The sequence below is a fragment of the Chanodichthys erythropterus genome, chromosome 17 (genome assembly GCF_024489055.1).
Source record: "Chanodichthys erythropterus isolate Z2021 chromosome 17, ASM2448905v1, whole genome shotgun sequence".
In the NCBI taxonomy this organism is placed as follows: domain Eukaryota; kingdom Metazoa; phylum Chordata; class Actinopteri; order Cypriniformes; family Xenocyprididae; genus Chanodichthys; species Chanodichthys erythropterus.
The window spans coordinates 14,094,838-14,119,542 of NC_090237.1; the positions used below are offsets into that span (position 1 = coordinate 14,094,838).

Genomic DNA, 24,705 nt, shown 5'->3' on the forward strand with positions numbered 1-24,705 from the left:
CCAAGGTGATTCACATCACTATTCAGAAATCCAGGATGGTCATAGCAACGAAAATATAGAAATAATTGATTAAAATAAGAAGAGAACAGACACTATTTCTAGCCCACAGGGTAAAACAGTTCCCTCTAGCGGCCGTTTTGCTCGAGTGTCGTCGTCGTTTCATATTTCTAAAAACTAGACCACAACAAAACCCCTCGAGTAAGAAAACCCTTTATGATAACATCGTTAAAGGTAATACGAAACACTTATTAGCATACGTGATTTGTCACATTTGAGAACGCAGGAGCTTAACGTTACTGGCAGGGGATGGCGCTGTTGTTACGGTTACCTCCTCAGGTAAGCTCTGACACACTATAAAATGTATAAGCCGTGTCTCATTTCGAAGGCAGCGTCATCATGAGGTCGCATTTTTCGTCATTGAGGCTGCTTCATTTCAGTAAACTGACCCCTACTTCAATGTCATTAAGAAATGACAACAATTACCCTTCACTGGGAAACACGGTCAGTTTTATAATGGTTACTGTACTGAAATAAGTCATGAGTCATTGGACTTGCACATTTTTAGATTTTTTTACCAAAATGCATTACTTTTCTGAACACCCCACAACATTAATGACATATTTAACTTCCAGAAAAACATATTTTCCCATCTCAGGCTTCAAATCCCTATTATTATTGGTCATTATTTTAAGTTATGGACACTATGGGAGCTCTCTGAATATTGTTATAAAATGTATTTGTGATAAAATCAACATTTTCCTATTAATCAGATGTCCCTCACACCAATTCAGTAATTGCAAATATAAAAGTTACATAAAATCTCACACTTTTGCTATACTGAAGCCTGAAATTGGCACTTTTTGTGACAGCAACCTCATCATTTTTTGATCGAAGGCTTAACTTCAGAATTTGAACTAAATCAGTATTCTTATGATTGCTCTGAACGTGAATTTAACTAACTTTAAATTACTTTTTCATAAACTTAACAAAAAAATAATAATAATAAAATGTAGGTGTGACGGGGTTGTGATTTTTTGCCCAAATTGGCCACTGCTCTAAATCTAGTGAATAAATAGTAATAGTTTTCTATCTTTAATTGATGTAACAGTGTTGAGCCGTTAAGCTTGACAAACATAATTTCACAACATATTTTAGTTTAAATAATTATTAAAGAGGGTGGTAACTTGCCTGTGTCTGTTCACAGAAGACTTCTATGATGTCACTTCCTATTAATGATGTCAGATAAGTACCAGTTCATTATTTTTATAGTGGGAGAATGGTTTGTGTAATGGGGTTGAGGGGTTACTGAGGCATAGAACTGAATGATGTGATTTTAATGAATAATCATGAATTTACTTCCCAGACAGCAACATGGTGTGGCCCAGATCCAGCCCGCATCTGGTACATGTGGATTACACGCGGACCAGATGTGGGCTGAATCTGGGCCGACACTATGTGGCTGTCATTACCAGCAAAAAAGCACAGATGGATATTTATGGGAATGGCAAAATGAATGCCATGACTTTTTTATTATTCATATTCCAAGTACACTTTCATAGAAGGCCTTTAGGGACATAACAAAATAGGTGGTGTCAACTGAAAAAAAACAAACATAATAATTTCTAATATAAAGATAAAATGTATGTCATGTTTTTAAACAGTATTAAAGAAGACATTTCAATTAATACAAAAAGCTTTTAAAAATATATTTTGGTGTTCCAATAGATAAAATACACTGAAAAAGGTCAGAGGGACTCAAATCGTACCAGTTTTGTGGAATGACTCACATCCTTTATGAAGTGTGAGGCTGACAAATGCAACCTCCGGAGGACGTAGCCTTTGAAATGAAGAGTATATAAATTTGAGACACCAACCCAGCCTTTTTGTTTTCTGGTGTTTTCCAGCACTGCTCTGTATGACCTGATATGACAGCACACTCACTTTTTTCTATCACACATCACAACCCCCTTAAATCATGTCAGAAGGAAGCCCTTTTGTGTCATCACATAGGGTGAACTTGAAACCTGTTATTGGTTTAGTACAAAAAAAACATATTATGAACCTAATTAATGAATGTAATAATGATAAATAATTTTACATGCCCCACATCACCTGAATAATTAGATTTATTTATTCAGTTCTGCTAAACTTAACAGTGGTTATTATTAATTATTTTATTTTCTTCTTATTAGGTTACATTTAATATTGATTGGCAACAGCTGCACCATGACACTGCAGTATGGCTGTATTGTAAAGTGTCCACAAGGTGGCGTATTTGGCAGAGGTGGCATAAAGAGACCTGTCACAATTGTCATCAGTACATGATGTTGGTAAGACAATCAGTCCACATACACTGAAAACTATCTGTGACAGTAGAAACTAATAGTCTTATAAAAGAGATGCAGGTATTGTATAGTGGGTGTGATGAGTTCAGCTTAAACAGAACGCGCAAGAGAAGATGACACACCCTTGAACACCAGACAAAGCAAAGCGGTTGATAATTTCAAATCCTCTGGGATGTGATATTTTCAACAAAAGGGAGGTCAATCAGAAAACAGAGGAATGCTATTGTATAGCTTTATTCACAATAGCTTTTGTACCTGACCTGGATAACGCTAAAGCATAGACAAGCATTGCATGTCATAACAAACTTAATAAAATAAAGTTCGAAATCACCATAAACATACACTACAAACTATACACTGAAAAGTCACAGGTTAACCATATGGAAAAGCAATTTCTGGAAATTAATTATAAGGTCATTTTCCACTATGACTGAAATACCCCTTTTTTTACATTTATTATAAAAGGAGTGAGGTACTAATTGTACTAACTGTTGCCAAATACCAAATGTGGCAAATATTGTTAACTATTTTGAAGAAACTCTTTGCGCAATTCAATTCCATTTTTATGTAGTTTGGAATTGCCTCTGCCGTACAAAAGGAATTCCCTTTTTTGTATGTATATATATATTTAATTTGACCTGTCAGAATCTTTGAAATGGTGCTTGGTTTCATTAAGGGAACGTCCTGTATGTGGTTGCTGTCCTGAGAAAGGAACAGTGGCCACCTTTTTGTTGAAATAAGTGTTTAACTATAGGATGTAAGTAGTGATACTAGTGTCAATATTCATAAAGAGAAATTCAATCTCGAAAATACCTTGTTAAGTGACCAACACCTTTCTTTAACACCCTACCTCATGGCGACAAAGGGACTACGCCCGTCAAATATTATATACCACTGTAAAAGCATAACTCAATTGTGAATTGATTGGGAAACACATTTAAATATAGTGAGGACAGTTTTAATACTATCCATTTCAAAATACTAATGTAAAATATTTATTATATTAAAATACTCAAAATATTCTTATTTAAGTAGTTAAAATTAGATCAACCAAAAATGAAATACAAAAATTTACTCACCCTGGCATTTTGTAAAAACTTTAGTTACCATTGACTTTCATACTATGGACAAAAACAAACAAACTAACAAACAAAAAAAAAGACATTTTCGAAATATCCTCTTTTTAACCTTAAAGGCACAATATGTAAGTTTTTTTTTTTTTATTGAAATATCCAAAAACCACTGGAACAGTGTTATATATTTTGTTGACTTGTGTACTTACATTATCCCAAATGTTTCCAAGAATGTTTAAATCCAGAGAAATAAGCAATTTTAACCAGACCTATCAATGACATCATACCTGCGTTACCGTCGATTTCCAGTTTTATTTTGTAGAAATCATTGGAAACACCAAAGATGCTTTAATATATTATGTGTTTTATTAGACAGGTGATCAAGTCTTATTGTTTTAATCTTGTTTTCTTGATTTACCACGAGTACCATGTTTTACCATGCCTAATATCGATCTAGCTTACCCGATTCTTGTCCACCTGCTGTAGACATGAAGACCAAACCTCCCATGATTCCACGAAATCAAGGTGTCATTAATTTACGCCTTTGTTTTGAATAAGCGACCTCTAGTGGCGAAAAATTATATATTGTGCCTTTAAAGGATTAGTTCACTTCAGAATTCAAATTTCCTGATAATTTACTCACCCCCATGTCATCCAGGATGTTCATGTCTTTCTTTCTTCAGTCGAAAAGAAATTAAGGTTTTTGAGGAAAACATTCCAGGATTTTTTTTCTCCATATAGTAAATTTCAACGTTATCAACAGGTTGAAGGTCCAAAATGCAGTTTCAGTGCAGCTTCAAAGGGCTCTACTCGATCCCAGCCCAGGAATAAGGGTCTTATCTAGTGAAAAGTTCGGTAATTTAAAAAAAAAAAAAAAAAAAAAAAATATATATATATATATATATATATATATATATATATATATATATATACATATATATATACTTTTTAACCACAAATGCTTGTCTTGCACTAGCTCTCATTTTCTTCTTCTTCTTCTTGTAGAATTCCGTCAGTGTAGACGCTATACTGTATTACTGCCCTCCACTGGTCAAAGTCTGAACTAATTCTTATATACTTACAAGCCGTAGACAAGCCGTATTGAAACTGCATTTTTAACCTTCAACCTGTTGGTAGCCATTGAAGTGCACTATATGGAGAAAAAAATCCTGGAATGTTTTCCTCAAAAACCTTAATTTATTTTCGACTAAAGTGACATGTATGACATGGGGGTGAGTAAATTATCAGGAAATTTGAATTCGGAAGTGAACCAATGCTTTAAATGCATACCCCGGGTATTTAGCGTACCGTGACGTCATTCACTACACTCCCCCTCATTCATTTTTATAAAGTTAGGTATCAACCTTCTTAGTATTGCTCAATATGTTCATTATAAACAATGTAATAATTATAATTAAAAAATAAAATGATAAAAGAATGTCTGTTTTCTAATGATGTAATGTTTCACTTATAATTACCGCAGTCATAAAACAAAAGAATAATGAAACTGTCAGTGATCAAAATATTGCTTTGGAAGACGCTGAAATGATAGTTTTGAGAATATGGTTGAGATCGTGAATATTTGGCAGATGCTGAAAGTACTGGGGAAATGAGCTCTGATGACGACAGTGATGATGGTAAAAAATCATCTGCTCAACCCATCCAAATTCCAAAAGGTCACGAAATATGCTTTATTTTCTTCTTTTGTAATTGTTATTAAAACATCAGGAGTGTTTTATGGTAGTTGGGGTTAGACATAGATCTGAGTCGATAAAGACCCAAATATGTAATAATGATTGGCAAAACATTCATGCATTGAATGTGAGAAGAAAAAAAGTTTAAGGTGAGTAAATGAACTTAGAATTCTAATTTAAAAATAAATTAATTTATAACAAATAATTTTAATATGAATAATAATTATAATTTGTCAAACATTAACACCGAAATGATTATGTAAAACGATACATTCTTCATGCTGTTTGAGGAGACAATTACAGTTGCTGATGTCAATAAAATAAGGATATAAACCGACAATGGTACTATAAATCTTATTATTGAGCTACTGAATGATTTGGGTGGCTCAAATGAATAGGATGAATTGCGGTCTCAAGACCTTAATGAGAATAAAGACCATGACATACTTTAATTTCCAAGTTTCACTTGTTATCCTAGAACTATCTGTTCAATCAGCAATACTGATGACAAAATTGTTTTGTAAACTTAGTTACCAGATCTGAATAGGTATCAGTGAAAAGATCACTGGAGAGTCTCGTGTTGCTCTCTTCTTTGTCAAGAAGAACACACCCTTCTCCTCTGCATAAATACCGAATCTAGGAGAAATCTGCAAGAACGGAAGGTGAAGTTACTTGTCAAGAGTTTGTGCATCCAAAAGGTAACATCTCATTTTTATTCTTTAAAATGTTTTAACAATGATATGGTAACACTTTATATTATTAAAACGATATATTCATTTTAGATGAAAGAAGTATTTGCTTCTTTGGTTTGTGTATTTTCTAATGGTTTGTCTTCTCTAGTTTGTCTCAGGATGATCAGGCTGCTCCAGTTATTGTGTCTTGCAGGCGTCCTTCTACAGTGTGAAGGTCAAGGTCTCCAAACATGTCTTGTTCATCCTACGTACAGACCGGCAGGTCAGTGCTTACACTTTCTGTATGTGCACTGCAAAAATCATTTTCTCAATCAGGATTTGTCTTGTTTAAAATTTATGATTAAAACAAAACAAAAAAATCGGCCAGTGAGGTTGAAAAAATAAAGTTCTTAGAATTTTTTTTTTTATCTTGCAAAATTAAAATTATCTTAGACAATTTGACTTCTCAAATACTTGTTTTAAGGATACTTTGATATTTTTACAATTTTTACATTCTGATATATGCAGATTAAAATGTTTTTGTAGAAAATATATATAGAATTGGGTCTAATTAATGAAGGAGTACCTTGAGTAACAGAATATTTATACATTTTTCAGAAAACGCCGATATAACAGTGACGTGTGGAACCGATCAGATGTTTTTAAAAGTTTTCCTGTGTCCAATGTATTTTGGGGGATACAACGAATCTCTAATGGCCCTCAATGCTAAGTTTAACATCCCAGCCTGCCGTGGAGTAGCAGACTGGACCGCCAATCCTCCCGTCTTGCTGTTTAACTTCTCAATCTCTCAGGAGGCGCTCACTCTTTGTGGTAACAATATGAACGTAAGAGCTTTTCACTTTCCAAGCAGTCAACTTTTAAACTATGAATCCTACAGATTTCTAAAATGTGTATGTGGCATGTTTGTCGATTAGATTACAAATCAAATGGGCTCAGGAGTATTCGCAGAGTTCTCCCAAGTCCAGTCCGTTAATGTCTCTGGATTAATCAATTCCTGGGATCCCAGCGTTAGCCCAATCACTTACAGGCAACAACTGATGTACCAGTTTTCTTGTCTGTATCCGCTACAGTATTTAATCAACAACACAGAGCTCAGCGTGTGAGTATACATTGCACAAAACTGTTTCTATGTTGAGGTTTCTGTGCTGTAACTTTTAATGACAAAAGTGTGTCTTCATGTCAACAGGTCAGGAGTGAGTCTAGCTGTAAAGGACAACAACGGCACCTTCGTCAGTACTCTAAGCATGGGTCTTTTCAGTGTAAGGATCTTTTCATTAAAGGACACTCACACTTAAGTCAGTAAATGCAACTTTCTTGACATCCTCCCTTTCTTTTGGATGTTTTTTAGACTCCCGACTATAGTAGCAAACTCCAGATACCAGGATCTGGGCTGCAGCTGAAAACTCGCATATATGTGAAGGTCAAGGCAACAAATCTCACAAACAAGTAAGACTGCAACTTTTATTTATATACAGGGTTGGGGAGTAACAAAATACATGTAACTTAGTTCAATATTTAAAATTCAAAATTTGAGTAACTGTATTTTATTACGGTTACATTTTAAATGGGTGGCAATCATGTTATAGTTACATCCGAAAAGTATTTTAGATTACCAAAGTGATTGTTTTATTAATTTTTATGTCTTGTATTTCATTTAAACATTATATAAACTGTGAACGGCAATTGATGTAAACAGTAAATGGTAATTCTCCGATTCTGACAGTCTGCAAAAGCATCCTAAGCTACATAAGTTTCATACCCCTTGTAGAATATTTTAATTATTTTTATAAAATGCATTATTTTATTATAGTTATTTTTATTTAGAACTATCCTGAATAAGCTATTTCACATAACAGATGTTTACATATAAACATCACAATTGCTTTTTTATAAAGGCAGAATTGAGAGATATAAACTCATAATTGCGAGTTATAAAGTCAGAATTGTGTGATGAAAACATTTTTTCAAAACAGAGATTATATCTCAGAATTCTGACTTTTTCTCAAAACTAAGAGTTTATATCTCACTAACTCACAATTATGAGTTTATATCTCTTTTTTTTTTTTTGGTTACTTATTAGCATTCCAAAGTATTCTAAAGTATTTAGATTAAGTTACAAAACTTGGGTAATCTAACAAAATATGTTTCAAATGACATTTTAAAGCATGTATTTTGTAATCTGTAGTGAAATCATTTTTAAAAGTAGCCCTGTTTATTAATATTTTTAATTAGCTTTTATTTTTATATTTTCAGTTTGAAGTTAATTTTGTTTTGTGCTCATCATTTTTTTTTATATCTCAATTTATTTTTTATTTTAGTTTTAGTAAGAGCTAAAAACTATTTACAGTTTTAGTAAATAAAAACTTTTAAAAACTTAACATTTATTTCAATAGTCTTAGTTTCCAATGACAGCACAGTTACTCTTGAATGTATGAAAATTGAAATGAACACTGCTGATACAATAACAGAGCAATCATATCTAATTCTCTGTCTTATTGTGTATTGTAAGGTTCAATGTGTTGCTGGATCGTTGCTATGCCACAACCAGCCCATATCCAGTCAGCAGCACCTCCTATGATCTTTTTGTTGGGTAAGTCATTCATAATTTTTTTAAAAAAGAGTGGTTAAGAAGACACTTAATTCACTTGTGAGCACCTCATCTATTGTTGTTTATAAAGGTGTACTCGTGATGCCCAGACAAAGGTCGACACGAATGGGTTATCCCAGGAAGCTCACTTCTCCTTTGAGGCTTTCCGTTTTGTGGAACATAAGAACCTGACCATCTCCACATTCTACCTGCATTGTGCTACCCGACTCTGTGAGAACTCCACTTGTGCCAATTTGATCCCGGTAACTATATGATGCCAGGATTTCATTTATTAATTAGTTGTTGTTTTTTTATTTAGCTCATGTGTTTATGGTTGTGTGTAGATATTATCAGACCTTTTGTGTGTTTTGTAGAAATGCGTAAGGAAGAGAGAAGTCGAATCTCCAGAGTATAACTCTAGTGATGTAGCCACTGTCTCCTCAGGACCAATCAAAACCAGAGTTGACAATGGCAACGGTACAAAGAATCATCCTAAATTTACTTCATAAACAAAAAAAGTTAATGATTTAAAAAAATTAAAAATGATCTGCCTTTTTTCCGCAGGTGTCCTTGTGATCAGTAGATGTAAGAATTCTCTTTACCAACAACACCTCATTTTAATAAACACATTAAGAACCTTATCTAAATAGTTATATCACTTAATGTTTCATTATGATGATGTGATTTGATGTTGATCTTTTTCTTGTGTATATCTAGATACGTCATCAGCATCCATCCCTCAACTGACGTATGCTGGCATAGCCACTGGCTTGCTGAGCTTCTTTCTACTTGACTGGTTGTCTACATCAGGACTTGCATGATCTACATCAAGATTTGGGAATTGCTTATCTCTTGACAGACCACAACAGTCTTAGAAGATCTCTCACATGATACAAAAATGTGAGAAAATATATGTGTCAGTTATTAGCACCTCTATTTTTCAAACTGGTAGATAGAATATTTTGTAATTTTGATCTTTTTTTTTGTCCTATGTTCTATGATCTTCTATGAGAACAAGGAAAAAGAGAAAAGAAACATATTCAGTAGGCTATGTAGTATACACAATGCCTTTTTTAAATTGAAAAGTCTATAATGCATGTAATACTGCTCTTGGGGAAAATATATAAACTATGTATGTTATAATTTAACATTTAAACTTGAATAAAAGTGTAAGAAACTGTCTTTGTCCCTGGTATTTTCACTTATCCAGGTCATCATAGAATGTTAGGATTTCATTATAGCAGCAACGTAATGTCTCTGAACATGATTGATACCACTGCCAAAGCGTGTACTATAAGAATATAAACATGCCTATGATGACTGCATATCAGTTTCCCTTCCTCCGAGTTTTTTTCAATATCACGGGGAAAAATGATTTGTCAATGCATTTGCGTTCCGCTGAGAAACGTTTGCTCTCAACCTTTTGAGCTCTTTGCGAGTGAACACAAATTTTCTTGGTGGAAAGCAAAAGTTTTTGCGAGGGAACACAAAGTTTCTCGGGGGGATTTTTTCCTTCACCATGTCCCTTTCGGGGCTCCATTCCCAGCAAACACAGAAAATTCCCCTAACGTTAATATTTGGTTCCCGTTTGGTTATTTTTTTGAAAACCAAATACTAACGTTCTGGAAACGTTCTTTTTAGGTTTCATTTTTTGCAACCATAAAATAACGTCTTATCACAGGTATAAATATTAAATTGACTGGTTACCATCTCTGAGTTAACATTAATATATATTTACATATCTGCTTCCAAATAATTTTTGCAATTGTCTTTGTATGTCTCGATGATATTTGGGTCGTGAGGGCAAACATTCAGATGTCACACTTTTGTGTATCTTTATCTGTAATCTGTGAATCTCAGCACAAAACAACTTTCTCTCCCAAGGGAACACATGTTCTTTGCACTTTCTGAAAGGCTGTGGGGAACCTGATGAAGTTTATCTAGTCCTTTGAGACCGGAGAGAGTCTCTGCCAGCTGAAAAGTAGACACGATCAGACAGCTCTGCTCCTCTCTTCAGTCTCACCAGAGCCCTTGTTCTGTAAGCATGACCCAGCCTCACCGCCTCCTTTCTGAGGCTCTTTGCTCCAGATTTCAATAGTGGTGCATTGTTTGTATGCATTGTCAGAATTCCATTGTTATGTAATACAAGTCCAATTCAGTACGGCCTTTATGATGTTTAATTGCTTTTAAAGGTTTTAAACTAGCCATTTGTTTAAATGGACAAGGGTAATGGTTTGTGTAAATATATGTACTTATAAATGTGCATGTACTCATTCTACAAACATGCATGTGATAAACAGCACTCTATTCGCTAGGTGATGCTAGTGATCAAGAAGTTTCATATTGTTTCTGACTAAAGTGACCACTCAGGCTCAAGGGGTCATGGTAGCCATTTAAAAATGGCCTTTTATTCTGACTAAATTAATTTTCCTGTGGTGCCATTAGCCAGTCAAAACTTATGAATGTGGATTAATCAGTAATTTATGGTTCAGTTGATTAGCTTAAAAGCAATTGTGTCTGGAATTGACTATAGCCAAGAACAAAGGTAGCAGATTTTCATACTGAATGCTTCTAGGAAGTCTCACTTTCTTAGGTAGTCAGATGTAGGTCATCCAGGTATTCTTTGCATGTATAAGTGATTTACATACACCGATCAGGCATAACATTATGACTACTGACCTGCCAAATCAGCATGGCGGTTGCTCAGCTTTAGGCATGGATGAGAGGAGCAAGAATCAGGTGACTCATAGGATGGGACAGGAGGCTGAACTAGCTTCATGCTGGATATGGAGTAAGAGAGAGGAAGAAAGCTGGGAGCCAGGATGAGATGGGCAGTGATTTGGCCATCACTGCCGATCCACCAACTGGAGAGTGTTGTGGTTAAGGGTCGAAACACTCAAGGAAGGTTGGGTACCACCTGATGACATCTGCTGCTGGCAGAAAGCTACAGTTACCTAAACTGGTAAACAAAGAAAGCACCCAACAGGTGTATTCACAATGGAAAACCACTGACAGGTGAAGTGAATAACACTGATTATCTCTTCATCATGGCACTTGTGAGTGAGTAAGATACAGTGGGTACGGAAAGTATTCAGACCCCCTTAAATTTTTCACTCTTTGTTATAATGCAGCCATTTGCTAAAATCATTTAAGTTCATTTTTTTCCCTCATTAATGTACACACAGCACCCCATATTGACAGAAAAACACAGAATTGTTGACATTTTTGCAGATTTATTAAAAAAGAAAAACTGAAATATCACATGGTCCTAAGTATTCAGACCCTTTGCTGTGGCACTCATATATTTAACTCAGGTGCTGTCCATTTCTTCTGATCATCCTTAAGATGGTTCTGCACCTTCATTTAAGTCCAGCTGTGTTTGATTATAATGATTGGACTTGATTAGGAAAGCCACACATCTGTCTATATAAGACCTTACAGCTCACAGTGCATGTCAGAGCAAATGAGAATCATGAGGTCAAAGGAACTGCCTGAAGAGCTCAGAGACAGAATTGTGGCAAGGCACAGATCTGGCCAAGGTTACAAAAAATTTCTGATGCACTTAAGGTTCCTAAGAGCACAGTGGCCTCCATAATCCTTAAATGGAAGACGTTTGGGACGACCAGAACCCTTCCTAGAGCTGGCCGTCTGGTCAAACTGTGCTATCGAGGGAGAAGAGCCTTGGTGAGAGAGGTAAAGAAGATCCCAAAGATCACTGTGGCTGAGCTCCAGAGATGCAGTCGGGAGATGGGAGAAAGTTGTAGAAAGTCAACCATCACTGCAGCCCTCCACCAATCGGGGCTTTATGGCAGAGTGGCCCGACGGAAACCTCTCCTCAGTGCAAGACACATGAAAGCCCGCATAGAGTTTGCCAAGATACAGGGATATCCTGGACGAAAACCTTCTCCAGAGTGCTCATGACCTCAGACTGGGCCGAAGGTTTACCTTCCAACAAGACAATGACCCTAAGCACACAGCTAAAATAACGAAGGAGTGGCTTCACAACAACTCTGTGACTGTTCTTGAATGGCCCAGCCAGAGCCCTGACTTAAACCCAATTGAGCATCTCTGGAGAGACCTAAAAATGGCTGTCCACCAACGTTTACCATCCAACCTGACAGAACTGGAGAGGATCTGCAAGGAGGAATGGCAGAGGATCCCCAAATCCAGGTGTGAAAAACTTGTTTCATCTTTCCCAAAAAGACTCATGGATGTATTAGATCAAAATGGTGTTTCTACTAAATACTGAGCAAAGGGTCTGAATACTTAGGACCATGTGATATTTCAGTTTTTCTTTTTTAATAAATCTGCAAAAATGTCAACAATTCTGTGTTTTTCTGTCAATATGGGGTGCTGTGTGTACATTAGTGAGGGAAAAAAATAACTTAAATGATTTTAGCAAATGGCTGCAACATAACAAAGAGTGAAAAATTTAAGGGGGTCTGAATACTTTCTGTACCCACTGTATATTAGGCAGCAAGTGAACATTTTGTCCTCAAAGTTAATGTGTTAGAAGGAGGAACAATTGGCAAGCGTAAGGATTTAAGCAAGTTTGACAAGGGCCAAACTGTGATGACTAGACGAATGGGTCAGGATGTTACTTTGACACATGCCACCTACCTAAGCATTGTTGCAGACCATGTACACCCTTTCATTGAGACGGTATTCCCTGGTTGCTGTGGTCTCTTTCAGCAGGATAATGCATCCTGCCACAAAGCAAAAATGGTTCAGGAATGGTTTGAGGAGCACAACAATGAGTTTGAGGTGTTGACTTGGCCTCCAAATTCCCCAAATCTTAATCCAATCGAGCATCTGTGGGATGTGCTGAACAAACAAGTCCGATCCATTGAGGCTCCACCTCACAACTTACAGGATGTAAAGGATCTGCTGCCAACATGTTGGTGTCAGTTACCACAGCACACCTTCAGGGAGTCCATGCCTCGATGTGTCAGGGCTGTTTTGTCAGCAAAAGGGGGACCAACACAATATTAGGAAGTTGGTCATAATGTTATGACTGATCGGTGTATATAATACACAATTAATCACCATATACAAATACCTTTTTATATAGCAATAAAAAATAACTTCTGCATTGTAAACAGTTTTCTGTTTATTTAATCACTTTTCATGAAATTTCTGCTATTTTCTAAGGTATTTTATCAGGTGTGTCCAGCATTATTTTGCTTGTAGTACAGTATATCTACGATGTTAGTAGCGGTGTATTTCACAAATAAAGCATTCACCCTCAGCTCATTTTTCACATCCTTGGAAACAAATTTATTCTGTCCCAATTATGGGACACAACATTGCAATTCACACATTTTGCATCTTCCTCCTTTCCTGGTTAAACAATTTTTGGTGGTGTTTTAATATGGCTTTAAATTTTGGCTTTTTCAAGGTCTCGAAATATATATAATTATATAAGAAATATATATAACTTTTTAGGTATTCTCATTAGCTACATAATTCAGCAACTTCTTCAAAAATAGATAATATTACAAAAATTACCCCAACATCCACCAAATGATCTCCAAATGTAACATGTAAGTGCCGTTTTCCATCTTGTGTGGGTACATTTAATCGGATCTCTGTTCAGTCATACTGGACACGCATTTAAGTGAAGGTGTACAGTGAATGAAATCTAGCAGAATAATAACCCAATACTATCTAGATAAGAAACTCATGTAAATGCAAGGTGTAATGGGGTCTTACTTATGTGACAGAAATCTAATCTATTCTACTATAAATTATAAGAAATGCAAGATATTGTATGTGGACAAATATAATTTTAAACATGTGTTTTGATAAAAGTCACTGTAATCTCATTTCCATGTGTTTTTGGCTGCTGTTACGATCCTCAGTGGTAGCAAGCCTTCCACCCATTCATTGGGAGATTCCATCATTCTCCTCCATAAAGCGACCTCCTCTGTTGTAGAGTCCATCCAGTCCACCTGTACTCCATAACTCTTACCTGTACAACAAGTGTGATAATATTCATTATATATATGTTTATTTTTCTAGATCTCAGAACACACAAAGAGCCCAACACTGGACTGCACCTGTGCCCAAGCCGAGTCTCAGGCCTCCAAGCGAGTGATTGGCTAGACGGTCCCGGTCCCAAACAGTAAGCTCCACACAAGCCTCTTTTAGGTCCTCTGCCCTGAAGCCATCATACACCATAGTGTGATTAAATATGGGGTTGGTTGTTCTCTTCAGCACCCGAGTCTTCTGACGGCTCTTTTTGCTGGTGTCGGGGAGTACAAAGCTGTGCAAACAATTAACAATGATTATTTAATGGGACCTTAAAGGGATGAAAATTATCCCATTTGCTCAGAATGCTCACCCTCAAGCCATCCTAGGTGTATATTTTGTTTCTGATGAACACAGTTGGAGATATATTTGAAAATATCCTTGCTCCTCCAAGTTTTATAATGGTTGTGAAGGGGGGGCCACATTTTGAAGCCAAAAAAATGCATCCATCCATCATAAAAATTAATCCATACGGCTCCAGGGGGTTAATGAAGGCCTTCTGAAGTGAAGCGATGGGTTTTGTATGAAAAATATATATATTTTTAAAACTTTGCCTCTCCTATATCCTACCTACGCCATACATTGCATCATTACTCATTTGGCACAAGTCGACTTGCATAGTATGTGTACGGTCGTCAACCGGAAGCTAGTTTTTTTAGTTTATTAAGTTTTAAATATGGATATTTTTCTTACAAAAATACAATGCTTCGCTTCAGAAGGCCTTTATTAACCCCCTGAAGCCGTATGGATTATTTCTTATTATGGATGGATGAATTTTTTGGGTTTCAAAATCTATATTTTTAAAAATATATCTGATTGTGTTCGTCTGAAATAAGTCATATACACCTAGGATGGCTTCAGGGTGAGTAAATCATGGGATAATTTTCATTTTTGGGTGAACCATTCCTTAATTTAAAAAATCACAATAATACAATGCAATCATAGTATAATACCATTTTACATATGGGTCAATAGTTGGACTTCTGATAAGAGGGAGATTCTTGCAGTCTTTGACCCAGATATGCACTTCACCAGAGCCAGGAATGTTCTTTGCTGGATTAAAAAATAAACACTCACACAGATCAATTGGCAAATCTGTGACATTTGACTTTATTTGTGACATAATGTGCAGTCTTTCTGTATTTAAGCTGCACGTATGTGAATTGTATTGTAATTAGTAAATTATTGTAAAGGGTGGAGCCTTACAGTGGGAGATCTGAGGCAGGAAACGTATGGCCAGTCTCATCTGTCCTCTTAAGTCAGATGGCTGGAGGCTGTTTGTGGTCTGTGAGAAGAGATTCTGGAATCAAGAGAGATTTGTATTTTCATTTGTTTAGTATTTTAACTTTAAAAATGATATGTATCACAAGTTTCACATAAAATAAATTATGGGCGCATTCATACTGTACCCTTGGTTTAAGAGGAAAAAGCTTCATCTCTGTATCAGTAAAGTCCCACGAGGAAAGGTCAAGCTCTATTTCACCCAGGAAGCTGTTACGTCCGAATGTGTCATTGTGCCATGCTGAAAGGTTGAGAACCTGGGACGTCAGGTACTCCATTCGGACTCTGTACTGTATGCATCAAATAATAAAATGAACAAAGATCATTAGGCATTAGGATTGATGCATATAGGGGAGACTGGGGTTAGTTACTCCAGTGACTATCTCTCAGATTAGGGTTATTTTTCAAGTACATTTTATGTTTCATTGTTATACGGGGGGAAAAAAAGTAAAGTAAATTGAACACACACAATAGCGTGGCATGTTGTCACACTATATGGGGAAAGTTGTCACAACTGCCATTAAACAGCCTATTATAGATGTTTCAGGTCAAAATGAACATTAAAACAATTATGAAACATTACGCAATTCATGAAACAGCAACAATGTGAAATGTGATGTGCAAATATATCAAACCATTTATTTGACCATGTAAAACATGTGACTGCTAACTCCCTGACTTATTCTATTAGTGATTTCCTTACCCTAAGAATCTCATTGTATGTAGGATTCAGTGTTTTCTTCTTCACGGCGGTTTTTCTTTTTCCCAAATTGGCAGGATCAGGTATGAGGTAACTCTTAACATACCTAGAAAACAAAGCACAAGCTCTCTATGGAGAAAATATCTATTTAGAGGAGAAAGGGGTGGGTGGTACTGAGATGGCAATCTTACGGGTCAGATCGGTTCCTCTTCGTGTCTACTGCTGCCAGATTCTGGCACTGAACAACAAAGATATGGAACTCCCGCAACTTTTGCACATAGTTTAGTGAAAACTGGATGCTCCCTTGAACGTCAACACTGCTGTAGTCACTATTGTATACACTTGCAACACTGCCGCTAACCTGAGGGTAATGAAAATACAATATTGTATCATTCCAAGTACATCAATGTGATTAACGTACATTAATGTGAATTCTAAGTAAATGTTCTGGTTTTATTGTGAACAATTCATCATTGTAAGTAAGCAAAATGATGGTTTTATTCATAATCAGGATAAAATAAAGCCCCATGTTACTTTCTTCTCATTGAATATCCTGTTTCATTTGGATTACGTTGGATTCTGTCAGATTACGGAAGTAAACTGGGCTGTGCATGATTTATATCCGAGGTAAATGGGATAACTGACTGGGGCAGTTTGCATATGGATATGGAGTATGTTCTACTGTATATTATCTGATAGTATATGCAAGAACCTGGTAAATAGTTTAGTGTATAATATGCAGTATATGAACATACAGATGACAGAGAGGTGGAGCCAGAGTAGTTGCTGAGGTTAGTAAATTGTCTGTTATTCCACTGTGGTACACTGCTGCGGGAACTGCTCTCTGAGTCACTCTCTCCTTCATCGCTCTAAAAAAGAAAGAACAGCAGCAGGCATTTTGAGCACCACACATATTTTGTGACCCGGCCTCTTATCTTAGATAAAAATGACAAATGAACCAACTTCTTTTTGTAGGAATGAGGGCACTGATTTGCTGAGTTGCTTCAGGTGCTCTGGGTCTGAGGTCGCGAAGGAAGTCTGGACAACTGAGGGCAAAACAAGATGGCAGGAGAAAGCAAATAAACATGCAAATATGATGGCAACAAGGTTAATCTCTTACAATATGATTTAAAAAGAATATAAAGCATTTGAGAAGATAAGTTTGAGACTCGCCATCATAGTTCCCCTGCATGTAGTCGCTCGTTTGTTTGAGTTTTTGGTCTTGTCCTTAAGAAAGAGATCACAATGACAAAGTAGAACAGATTATGTTGTCACATGAACTCTCCATTTACAACCAAACAATAAGATGTTTTACTCTGAAAGAAGTATTGTGCTACTGTGTGATAAGCATACTATGAAAGGAACAGATAAATATGGATATTGTACTTTAAGCTGAAAAACTAATGATAAACAAGATTTATATTCTGGTATAGTTTAAAATGTTTGACATGGTAGAGGATTGATGCTCACTAGGAAGAATGCTGATGTCTTCCATGCTCTTATGGTATACCGGTCTAGATGAAGCTCGTCTCAAAGCTTTCTGAATGGGACTCTCATTTTCACCTGCAAGATTTAACAGTGGCAATTTGATCCAATAAAGGTACAAAGAATTAATACAACAAGCAAGAAGAATGCTTGCTGGTCTTGTGTTCCCGGTTCTTGTTCTGTTGTGTAATGTGAGCACATATCTGTTTGACTTAACACTTAAAAGGAAAGCTGTGGTAAAACGTTAAAAAACCTGTAGAGTAGAGTATAAAAGCTTCAAACTCACAGTTTGAAATCCCCTTAATGGCATTTCCATCAGTTTGTGTGGTTGAGTGGCGTCCCAGGCTCCCTCTCCTGGTTTGGAGGTCGGGGGAACCCTGTACTGGAGTACTGGTTTTCACTGGGGAGCACTTACAGCTACGGTTTGTCTCTGGAGATGACGTAAATGAAGTGCAGATAAAATCATCAACCTGCTCTGTAACTGGAGGTGGAGTGTACATACTTCTGTCTTCTGTAATCCCAAGGTAATGTTGGTAGTCCCGTGGAATGAAAGATCTAGCAAGAGGTTGCGAGTCGGAATCCTCTGAGGTACGTGATGGTCTTCTCTGAGTATTTTTGTCTCTGTCTCTCCAAGAGATTTCTGGGGATGTTTTTGGCATGGTATAGCTAGCTTCTTGTGTTTTCCTGGACTGTGTAATGCTAGCTTCTGGTGTTTTCTTGACCTGTTGCATATTGGGATCCTGAGTCTTCTTGGACTGAAGATGCAAGTCCTGGCTTTGCTCCTCAAATGCAGTGTTCACTGAAAACATGCTGGTGGCTCGACGCATGGCATTCGATTTTCCATTTAGACTGCCTTTGCTGCTTCTTCTACCCTGTTGAGGATGTGACTCTTGACCAGCCTGAGGTTTAGGTACCATTGTGGATTTTGAAGCAATCTGAGAGCTTTTCTGTGCCTGAAGAGATTGAGACACTTCATGGGATATTGCTTCGCCTGAGATCCTATGATTGGTTTTTGATTCAGATTCTTGTCTTGACATAATCCTCTTCTTCGAGGGAGACTGGAATAATCTAGTTTTGGCTGGTGAGGATGTTTTACCATTCTGGCTCTCGTTAAGAAAGTCTTTAACATTGGCTCTCTCAGTTGGACTTTGTGGACTTAAGGATCTCTGAATTCCACTTTCAAGGACCGGTGACCTTTGTCCAGATTTTTTAGGTGATCCTCCCCAGAAGTCACGAAGGTTCTTAAACTGTAAAGTGCTCATACCATCCATCACAACCGGCTTATCCTTTCGTAGAGGTTGCACAGAGAAATTGGGAGACAGTCTACCTCTGGCTGAAGTACTGTCCTCATCATCATCCTCATCATCATACTCTGTACCTATTGTTCTGAGATCAAACTCAGACTTTGTAAATCTTTGGTTCAGTCGAGCAGTCGTAGTTGATCTGATTTGAGCTGCTGCTGATGTTTTAGATTCTTTCTCCCAGAAGGACTTGAGTTGCTTGATCCTTTCTGCCATGTTCTCTTGCTGGGTATTCTGCTTAACAAAAGGCACTTGATTTGTTCTTGGTGCAGTTCTTGATTTTGCCTCTAATTCTTTTGGAGAGGTGTGATCTGCATCACTACTGTATGTGCTAACGGTGCCTGCCATGCTATCATCATTTTGACCCACTTGCAAGGATCCACTGTCAAGTGATGGTGAAGGTGATTTTAAACGTGGAAGAGTAACGTCTTTGTCTAAGGAAGAGCCTGCAAGTATTTGGTCAACCTTCTGATTAGCATATATCACTGGTGGTTTTGATTCATCTGTAACAATGGTTACTTGGGGTTTATAGATGGTGTTTGCACTCCCTACATGCTCAAGGTCTAAATCTTCTACCACTGTCTCTTTTTTCTGATGTATTGGAGATGTTACTTTCAAGCTCTGTTCACTTCTCTGTTGGTCCTCTACATGTTCAGTCAGCTTTCTGCTAACTTCACTGGGTATGCATTTTTCAGTTTTACCAGGTACACTAGATTTGCTGATCAAAATCTTTGGACCAATGTTTTCTTTCTCCCAGAATGATCTCAAATTGGCAATTTTTGGTCGCTGGTTCTCTTCAGCACCTGGTCTTTCTTTTGGCTGATGCTGAGTCTGCTTGATGTCAGAGCTTTCCAGTTTGACATTGGTCACTTCCTCTCTCTTGATAAAAGCTTCTGTTTTGTTCTCATTTTGACTTATTTTCTCACCTACAGAAATATTCACCTCTGGGATCTCTAGCGGGGCACTGTTTGCAATAAGAGCAGAGTCATTTGAAGGCTTCCTAACGAGAGGTTCGTTATGAGAGGCAGATTCAGATCTTCTTCTATCTTTTGGAATGTTCTGGGTAGGCTCATCAGCACTCTGTTCCTTTCCCCAATCAGTCTGTTGTAGAAATGTCATATTCACTTCTGATTGAACCTCTTCACTCTGGCGTGGTATGATCAAGTACACATTATCCCTTGGTTTGGATCTCAGATCAACCTCATCTTCAAAGTCTATGTCATCGATCTTGGTGTCCTCCTCCATGTCCTCCTGGACATTGCTCTCGATATCAAGCCTATCACTGCTGTCTGAGCTCCTGCTAAACCATTCAAGAACTTTGGCAATGGAATCTCCTTGTTCATCAGTAGGTGTCTGAATGTGTTCATCTGTCATAACTTCCAGTTTGGCATTTTCCTGTTTTGAGTTATTAGTCTTTTGTTTTATGCTGAAGACAAGGGGGCTGTAGTTAGACTCAGAGTCAGAAGAGGCATCTGTCTTACTGAATGTATCTGTTATGTTGAGGGATCTGGGAACTTGTTGACCTGTAAGACAAACAGAATAGCGTTGAATCACCAAAGTCGAATCTAGGCGTTCTAAATTAAGCAATAACTTAATTCAACAACATTAATTTAATCTAAATTTAACATTATTTCACCCAAATATGAAAATTATGTAATTTACTAACCTTCATGTAATTCCAAACCTGTATCAATTTCTTTCTTCTGCAGAACACAACAGTGGATAAACATAGGCAAAAATTTAATATTAATGTAATATCTAGTTGGGTGAATTTTCCATATAGGAGGTAGTATCTTTTATTCTGGGGTGTGTTGAAGCATCAGAACAGAAACAGGTGAACATTTCCACCACCTACTGGACTGGAGTTTGAAAAGTTGGATGAATGTACAATCTGGATTATGTAATCAGATACCAAAAATCAAGTACTTGTAATTAGTGTAAACTACTTTTAAAATACTCATAATCAGACTACAGTTACTTTTTTATGGATTACATGATTACATATTATTTACACAATGGCAGTAAGTTGTTCACAATTCATTGATTCTCCTAATTTTTTTATGTTTATATTTTTTTCATAGTAAACCTGCCGCTTATATATACGTTCGTGATTCTTTGAGTTTTTTCGCCGGTGCAGCACTTAAGTATATGATACCGTGGGCGTAGAATATGCGGGGGATGTGTGTTCATTTAGAGGTTTTCACTGAATTTAAATATATCTAGATTTAAATTCTAAAAGATATGCATGCCTGGTGTTTTATTCTTATCCAAAATGATGAGATGTGAACATATACGGATCGCTAAACACTCTCATACAGAGTCTGTTTTATTCATACTCGAAGCTGGAGGATGCTTTCGTGCAGAGAGTATAAAACAGACACATAGAAGTATTAACTTATGACATGCCAGGAAATCCCTAATATGGATAAAGGCATCCAGCTATCGCTGTAGCTAAACTGAATAAAAATATCAAGACAAAACATGCATATATTGTTTGTGTGTGTTTTTCGAGTCATCTCCAGGTAATAAATAAAGTATCTGAATAATGCAGTGCTAACTGACATAGCATTTATTACAGTGGCCTATAGAAACTATAAAATATATTTTCTGCCTTGTTCTGTGATTAAAAAATGGTGAAAAGTGTAGTATATAAATAAACCATAAAACTGGCATTAGGAAAATATAGGAAAAATATTACAAATGCAATGAATAATACAAATTATTCATAATAATTATTATTCAAGAGTGTTTTTAATTTCTCAGCTGAATAAAAGTAAGAGATAAGGAGGGAAAAAAACTGTCAATTAGACAAAAAAAAAACAAAAAACGTTACAATTTTGACATTTCTGTCCCCCTCACTTCTGAAATGATGTCTAGGCCTCTGTATGATACAATAGGGAAAAAAAAACAATTTCTACTTCATTTGAGTTGCTGAAAAGCTAATAATCAATTAAATCATTGAATAATTTTAAAACAAAAACAATCAAAACACTAAAAAAGATTCAATCAATTGTTTTTTGCTTACAGTACATGTGTCTGACCATCACTGTTCAGTACCGTTAGAATGAAATAACTTCAAAATTATTGTTAGTATTTTGAAGTATTAACTGTCCATACATTGCACTTTAAAAAGAATCTGTTGAGGCTCTTGTTGGTGAATAGAATATATTTTTTGGAATATATTTTTTCTTTGTATCTGTCAAAATAGTACAAGATTATCCTACAATATTTGTGACATCAAATAAGGGTTTGCACAAAAGTAATCTAAATGTAATTCAAAAGTAGTCAGATTACATTACCAAAAATGTTTAATCTAAGAGATTATATTACTGATTACAAATTTTGACATGTAATTTGTTATCAGTAACTGATTGCAATTCACAAGTAATCTACCCAACTCTCAATTGCTTGAATATCAGTTTTTTCAACAAAAATGTTCGGCACACTTGGAAAATGATTGGTGAGCCATGTGTTGCTGACATACTTGGGTGCTTTATTAAACATTAAAGTGAGTCCCAGTGTACTGCCATTACTGTATTTGAATTAACTCAGAATTCAGCCAGATTTTCATTCATTCATCTCCTTTGTTCTGCAGAAGAAAGCAAGTCATACAGGTTTGAAATGAGGATGTGACATAATTCTCATTTTTTTGGTGAATTACTCCTTTAACAAATCTTGAAAAAAAAAATATATATATATATATATGGATCATACCAACAGCAGTTTTCTTTATGTTTTCTTCAGTTCTTGTCGCTTCCAATTTTGGAAACTGAGCCATAGGATTCTCCACATTCTCAGATTTGTGCTGTGTAGGTTGAAGGGCAGTGATCTCATCCAGTGGCTTTTTAGTGTTGTCAGTCAATGCAAACATTGCATTCTCACGAGGATGATGAATTTCACCAGAAATGTTTTGGCCCTCTAATTCCATACTTTGTGACTGAGGAAGACAACTATTTGTTTCTCTTCTTTGTTTTAGAAGTTCTTCTACTTTTTTGCCATCATCTGCTCTTGTGATAGAGTTCAGACTTAAACGTGGTTGTATCTTTGGCTTCTCTTGTATGCCTCGAGGAAGGATTATCAGTTGAGATGAGGCTCTCACTGGTAAACGTGACTTTGGCAACTTCAGTGGTGAAGAGGAGCTAAATGGCTCTTTGTTTTCAGTTTTGCTACTTGATTCCTCTGTACTTCCCAGAGTAAGTTTTGATTCTTCAGGATCCCTCTCTTGACTGCTGTTTTTGCAAACAGAGCTTAGGGATACAACTGGTTGGCGCAGTTGTGTCTTGAGAGTGGGCTCATTTGAGCTGTGTTTGGGGATACTTCTTGGTGGTGGAGACCTGATACTTGAGCCTGCTGTGGTGGACACACTCTGGCTGGACACAGAGCTGGCGCTGTCTGAGATAGAGCTCTGGGGTTTATTGATTTTGGTCCTCTTCTTTGGCACAGGCTTTTGACCAGGAGGTCCATTTTGTGTGGTGTTAGAGACCTCACTATTACCTTCACTGTTACTTGCTTCCTGATGTTTTACTGCAAATGTGAGACTTGTAAGCAAGGAAGAGCACAAAACATTACAAGTTTCTTAAAACTTCTGAGTACAAATGAACATTATACAACAAGTTGTCACATCAACCTTGTGAATCAGAGCCCCTGTCTATTGATTTCCTGAGTCCAGGTCCTGATGTAAAGTGGATATCAGTCTCCTCAAAGTCAAGCTCTATTGGAACACTGTTGAATGGGTTGTGTCTTGGCTGGAACCAGGTAAAGAGGCAAAGTTGAAGAAGAAATTCATTGATTATTGATGCCATATTGATTTATTTGTCATTTAACATTAACTTTCACCCAAAGATTTACACACTAGATTGAAATGGACTTAAAAGGGGTCATATCATTCATTTTTGTGAAATAATCTTATTTATTTCTTTATCCTGTTAGTGAAAGTGCCAAAACTACAGTGCTCAGCGTAAATGAGTACTCCCCTCTTTGAAAAGTAACATTTTAAACAATATCTCAATGAACACAAAAACAAAATGTCCAAAATGTTGACAAGACTAAGTTTAATATAACATCTGTTTAACTTATAACATGAAAGTAAGGTTAATAATATAACTTAGATTATGCATTTTTCAGTTTTACTCAAATTAGGGTGATGCAAAAATGAGTACACCCCACAACAAAAACTAGTACATCTAGTACTTTGTATGGCCTCCATGATTTTTAATGACAGCACCAAGTCTTCTAGGCATGGAATAAACAAGTTGGCGACATTTTGCAACATTTTTCCATTCTTCAAGAATGATCTCATTTAGAGAGGATGGAGAGTGATGCTCAACTTGTCTCTTCTGATTTCCCCATAGGTGTTCGATTGGGAGCCACTGAATCACTTTCACACTGTTCTTCTTCAGAAATCCAACAGTAGCCTTAGATGTGTGTTTAGGATCATTGTCATGTTGGAAAAGTGCACGACGACCAAGGGCACGGAGTGATGGTTGCATCTTCTCTTTCAGTATAGAGCAGTGCATC

General features: G+C 36.5%; 2 protein-coding genes across 7 annotated transcripts in view; one reads left to right on the forward strand and one right to left on the reverse strand.

Moving 5' to 3' along the window:
• sytl2b (synaptotagmin-like 2b) overlaps positions 1–24,705 on the reverse strand; it is a 31,595-nt gene that overhangs the window by 174 nt on the left and 6,716 nt on the right. For 3 of the 4 annotated variants that reach the window (XM_067365801.1, XM_067365799.1, XM_067365802.1), the window contains 15 exons: positions 23,816–23,933; positions 22,903–23,712; positions 18,174–20,711; positions 17,873–17,965; positions 17,576–17,629; positions 17,366–17,448; positions 17,158–17,271; positions 16,594–16,763; positions 16,406–16,508; positions 15,831–15,992; positions 15,628–15,721; positions 15,375–15,474; positions 14,451–14,656; positions 13,012–14,362; positions 11,071–11,350 (listed from right to left, as the gene is read on the reverse strand). In XM_067365801.1, coding sequence (XP_067221902.1) covers positions 14,214–14,362; positions 14,451–14,656; positions 15,375–15,474; positions 15,628–15,721; positions 15,831–15,992; positions 16,406–16,508; positions 16,594–16,763; positions 17,158–17,271; positions 17,366–17,448; positions 17,576–17,629; positions 17,873–17,965; positions 18,174–20,711; positions 22,903–23,712; positions 23,816–23,933 — 4,794 coding nt within the window. In that variant the 3' untranslated portion in view covers positions 11,071–11,350; positions 13,012–14,213. The remainder of the gene's footprint in view (positions 1–11,070; positions 11,351–13,011; positions 14,363–14,450; positions 14,657–15,374; positions 15,475–15,627; positions 15,722–15,830; positions 15,993–16,405; positions 16,509–16,593; positions 16,764–17,157; positions 17,272–17,365; positions 17,449–17,575; positions 17,630–17,872; positions 17,966–18,173; positions 20,712–22,902; positions 23,713–23,815; positions 23,934–24,705) is intronic. The other variant, XM_067365800.1, reaches the window with a different exon arrangement.
• si:dkey-4p15.5 (zona pellucida-like domain-containing protein 1) lies at positions 22–9,504 on the forward strand. 3 transcript variants are annotated; one of them, XM_067365806.1, is made up of 12 exons: positions 22–336; positions 2,193–2,330; positions 5,982–6,066; positions 6,402–6,628; positions 6,719–6,903; positions 6,991–7,063; positions 7,153–7,250; positions 8,314–8,394; positions 8,483–8,654; positions 8,766–8,868; positions 8,956–8,976; positions 9,109–9,504. In XM_067365806.1, the coding sequence occupies exons 1-12, from the start codon at positions 307–309 to the stop codon at positions 9,210–9,212; spliced, it is 1,317 nt and encodes a 438-aa protein (XP_067221907.1). In that variant the 5' UTR covers positions 22–306; the 3' UTR covers positions 9,213–9,504. The 3 variants fall into 3 exon arrangements, with proteins under 3 accessions (XP_067221907.1, XP_067221909.1, XP_067221908.1); XM_067365808.1 differs by lacking the exon at positions 22–336 and adding an exon at positions 5,643–5,810 and having other exon boundaries at positions 2,178–2,330; positions 5,953–6,066; XM_067365807.1 differs by lacking the exon at positions 22–336 and having other exon boundaries at positions 2,178–2,330; positions 5,643–6,066.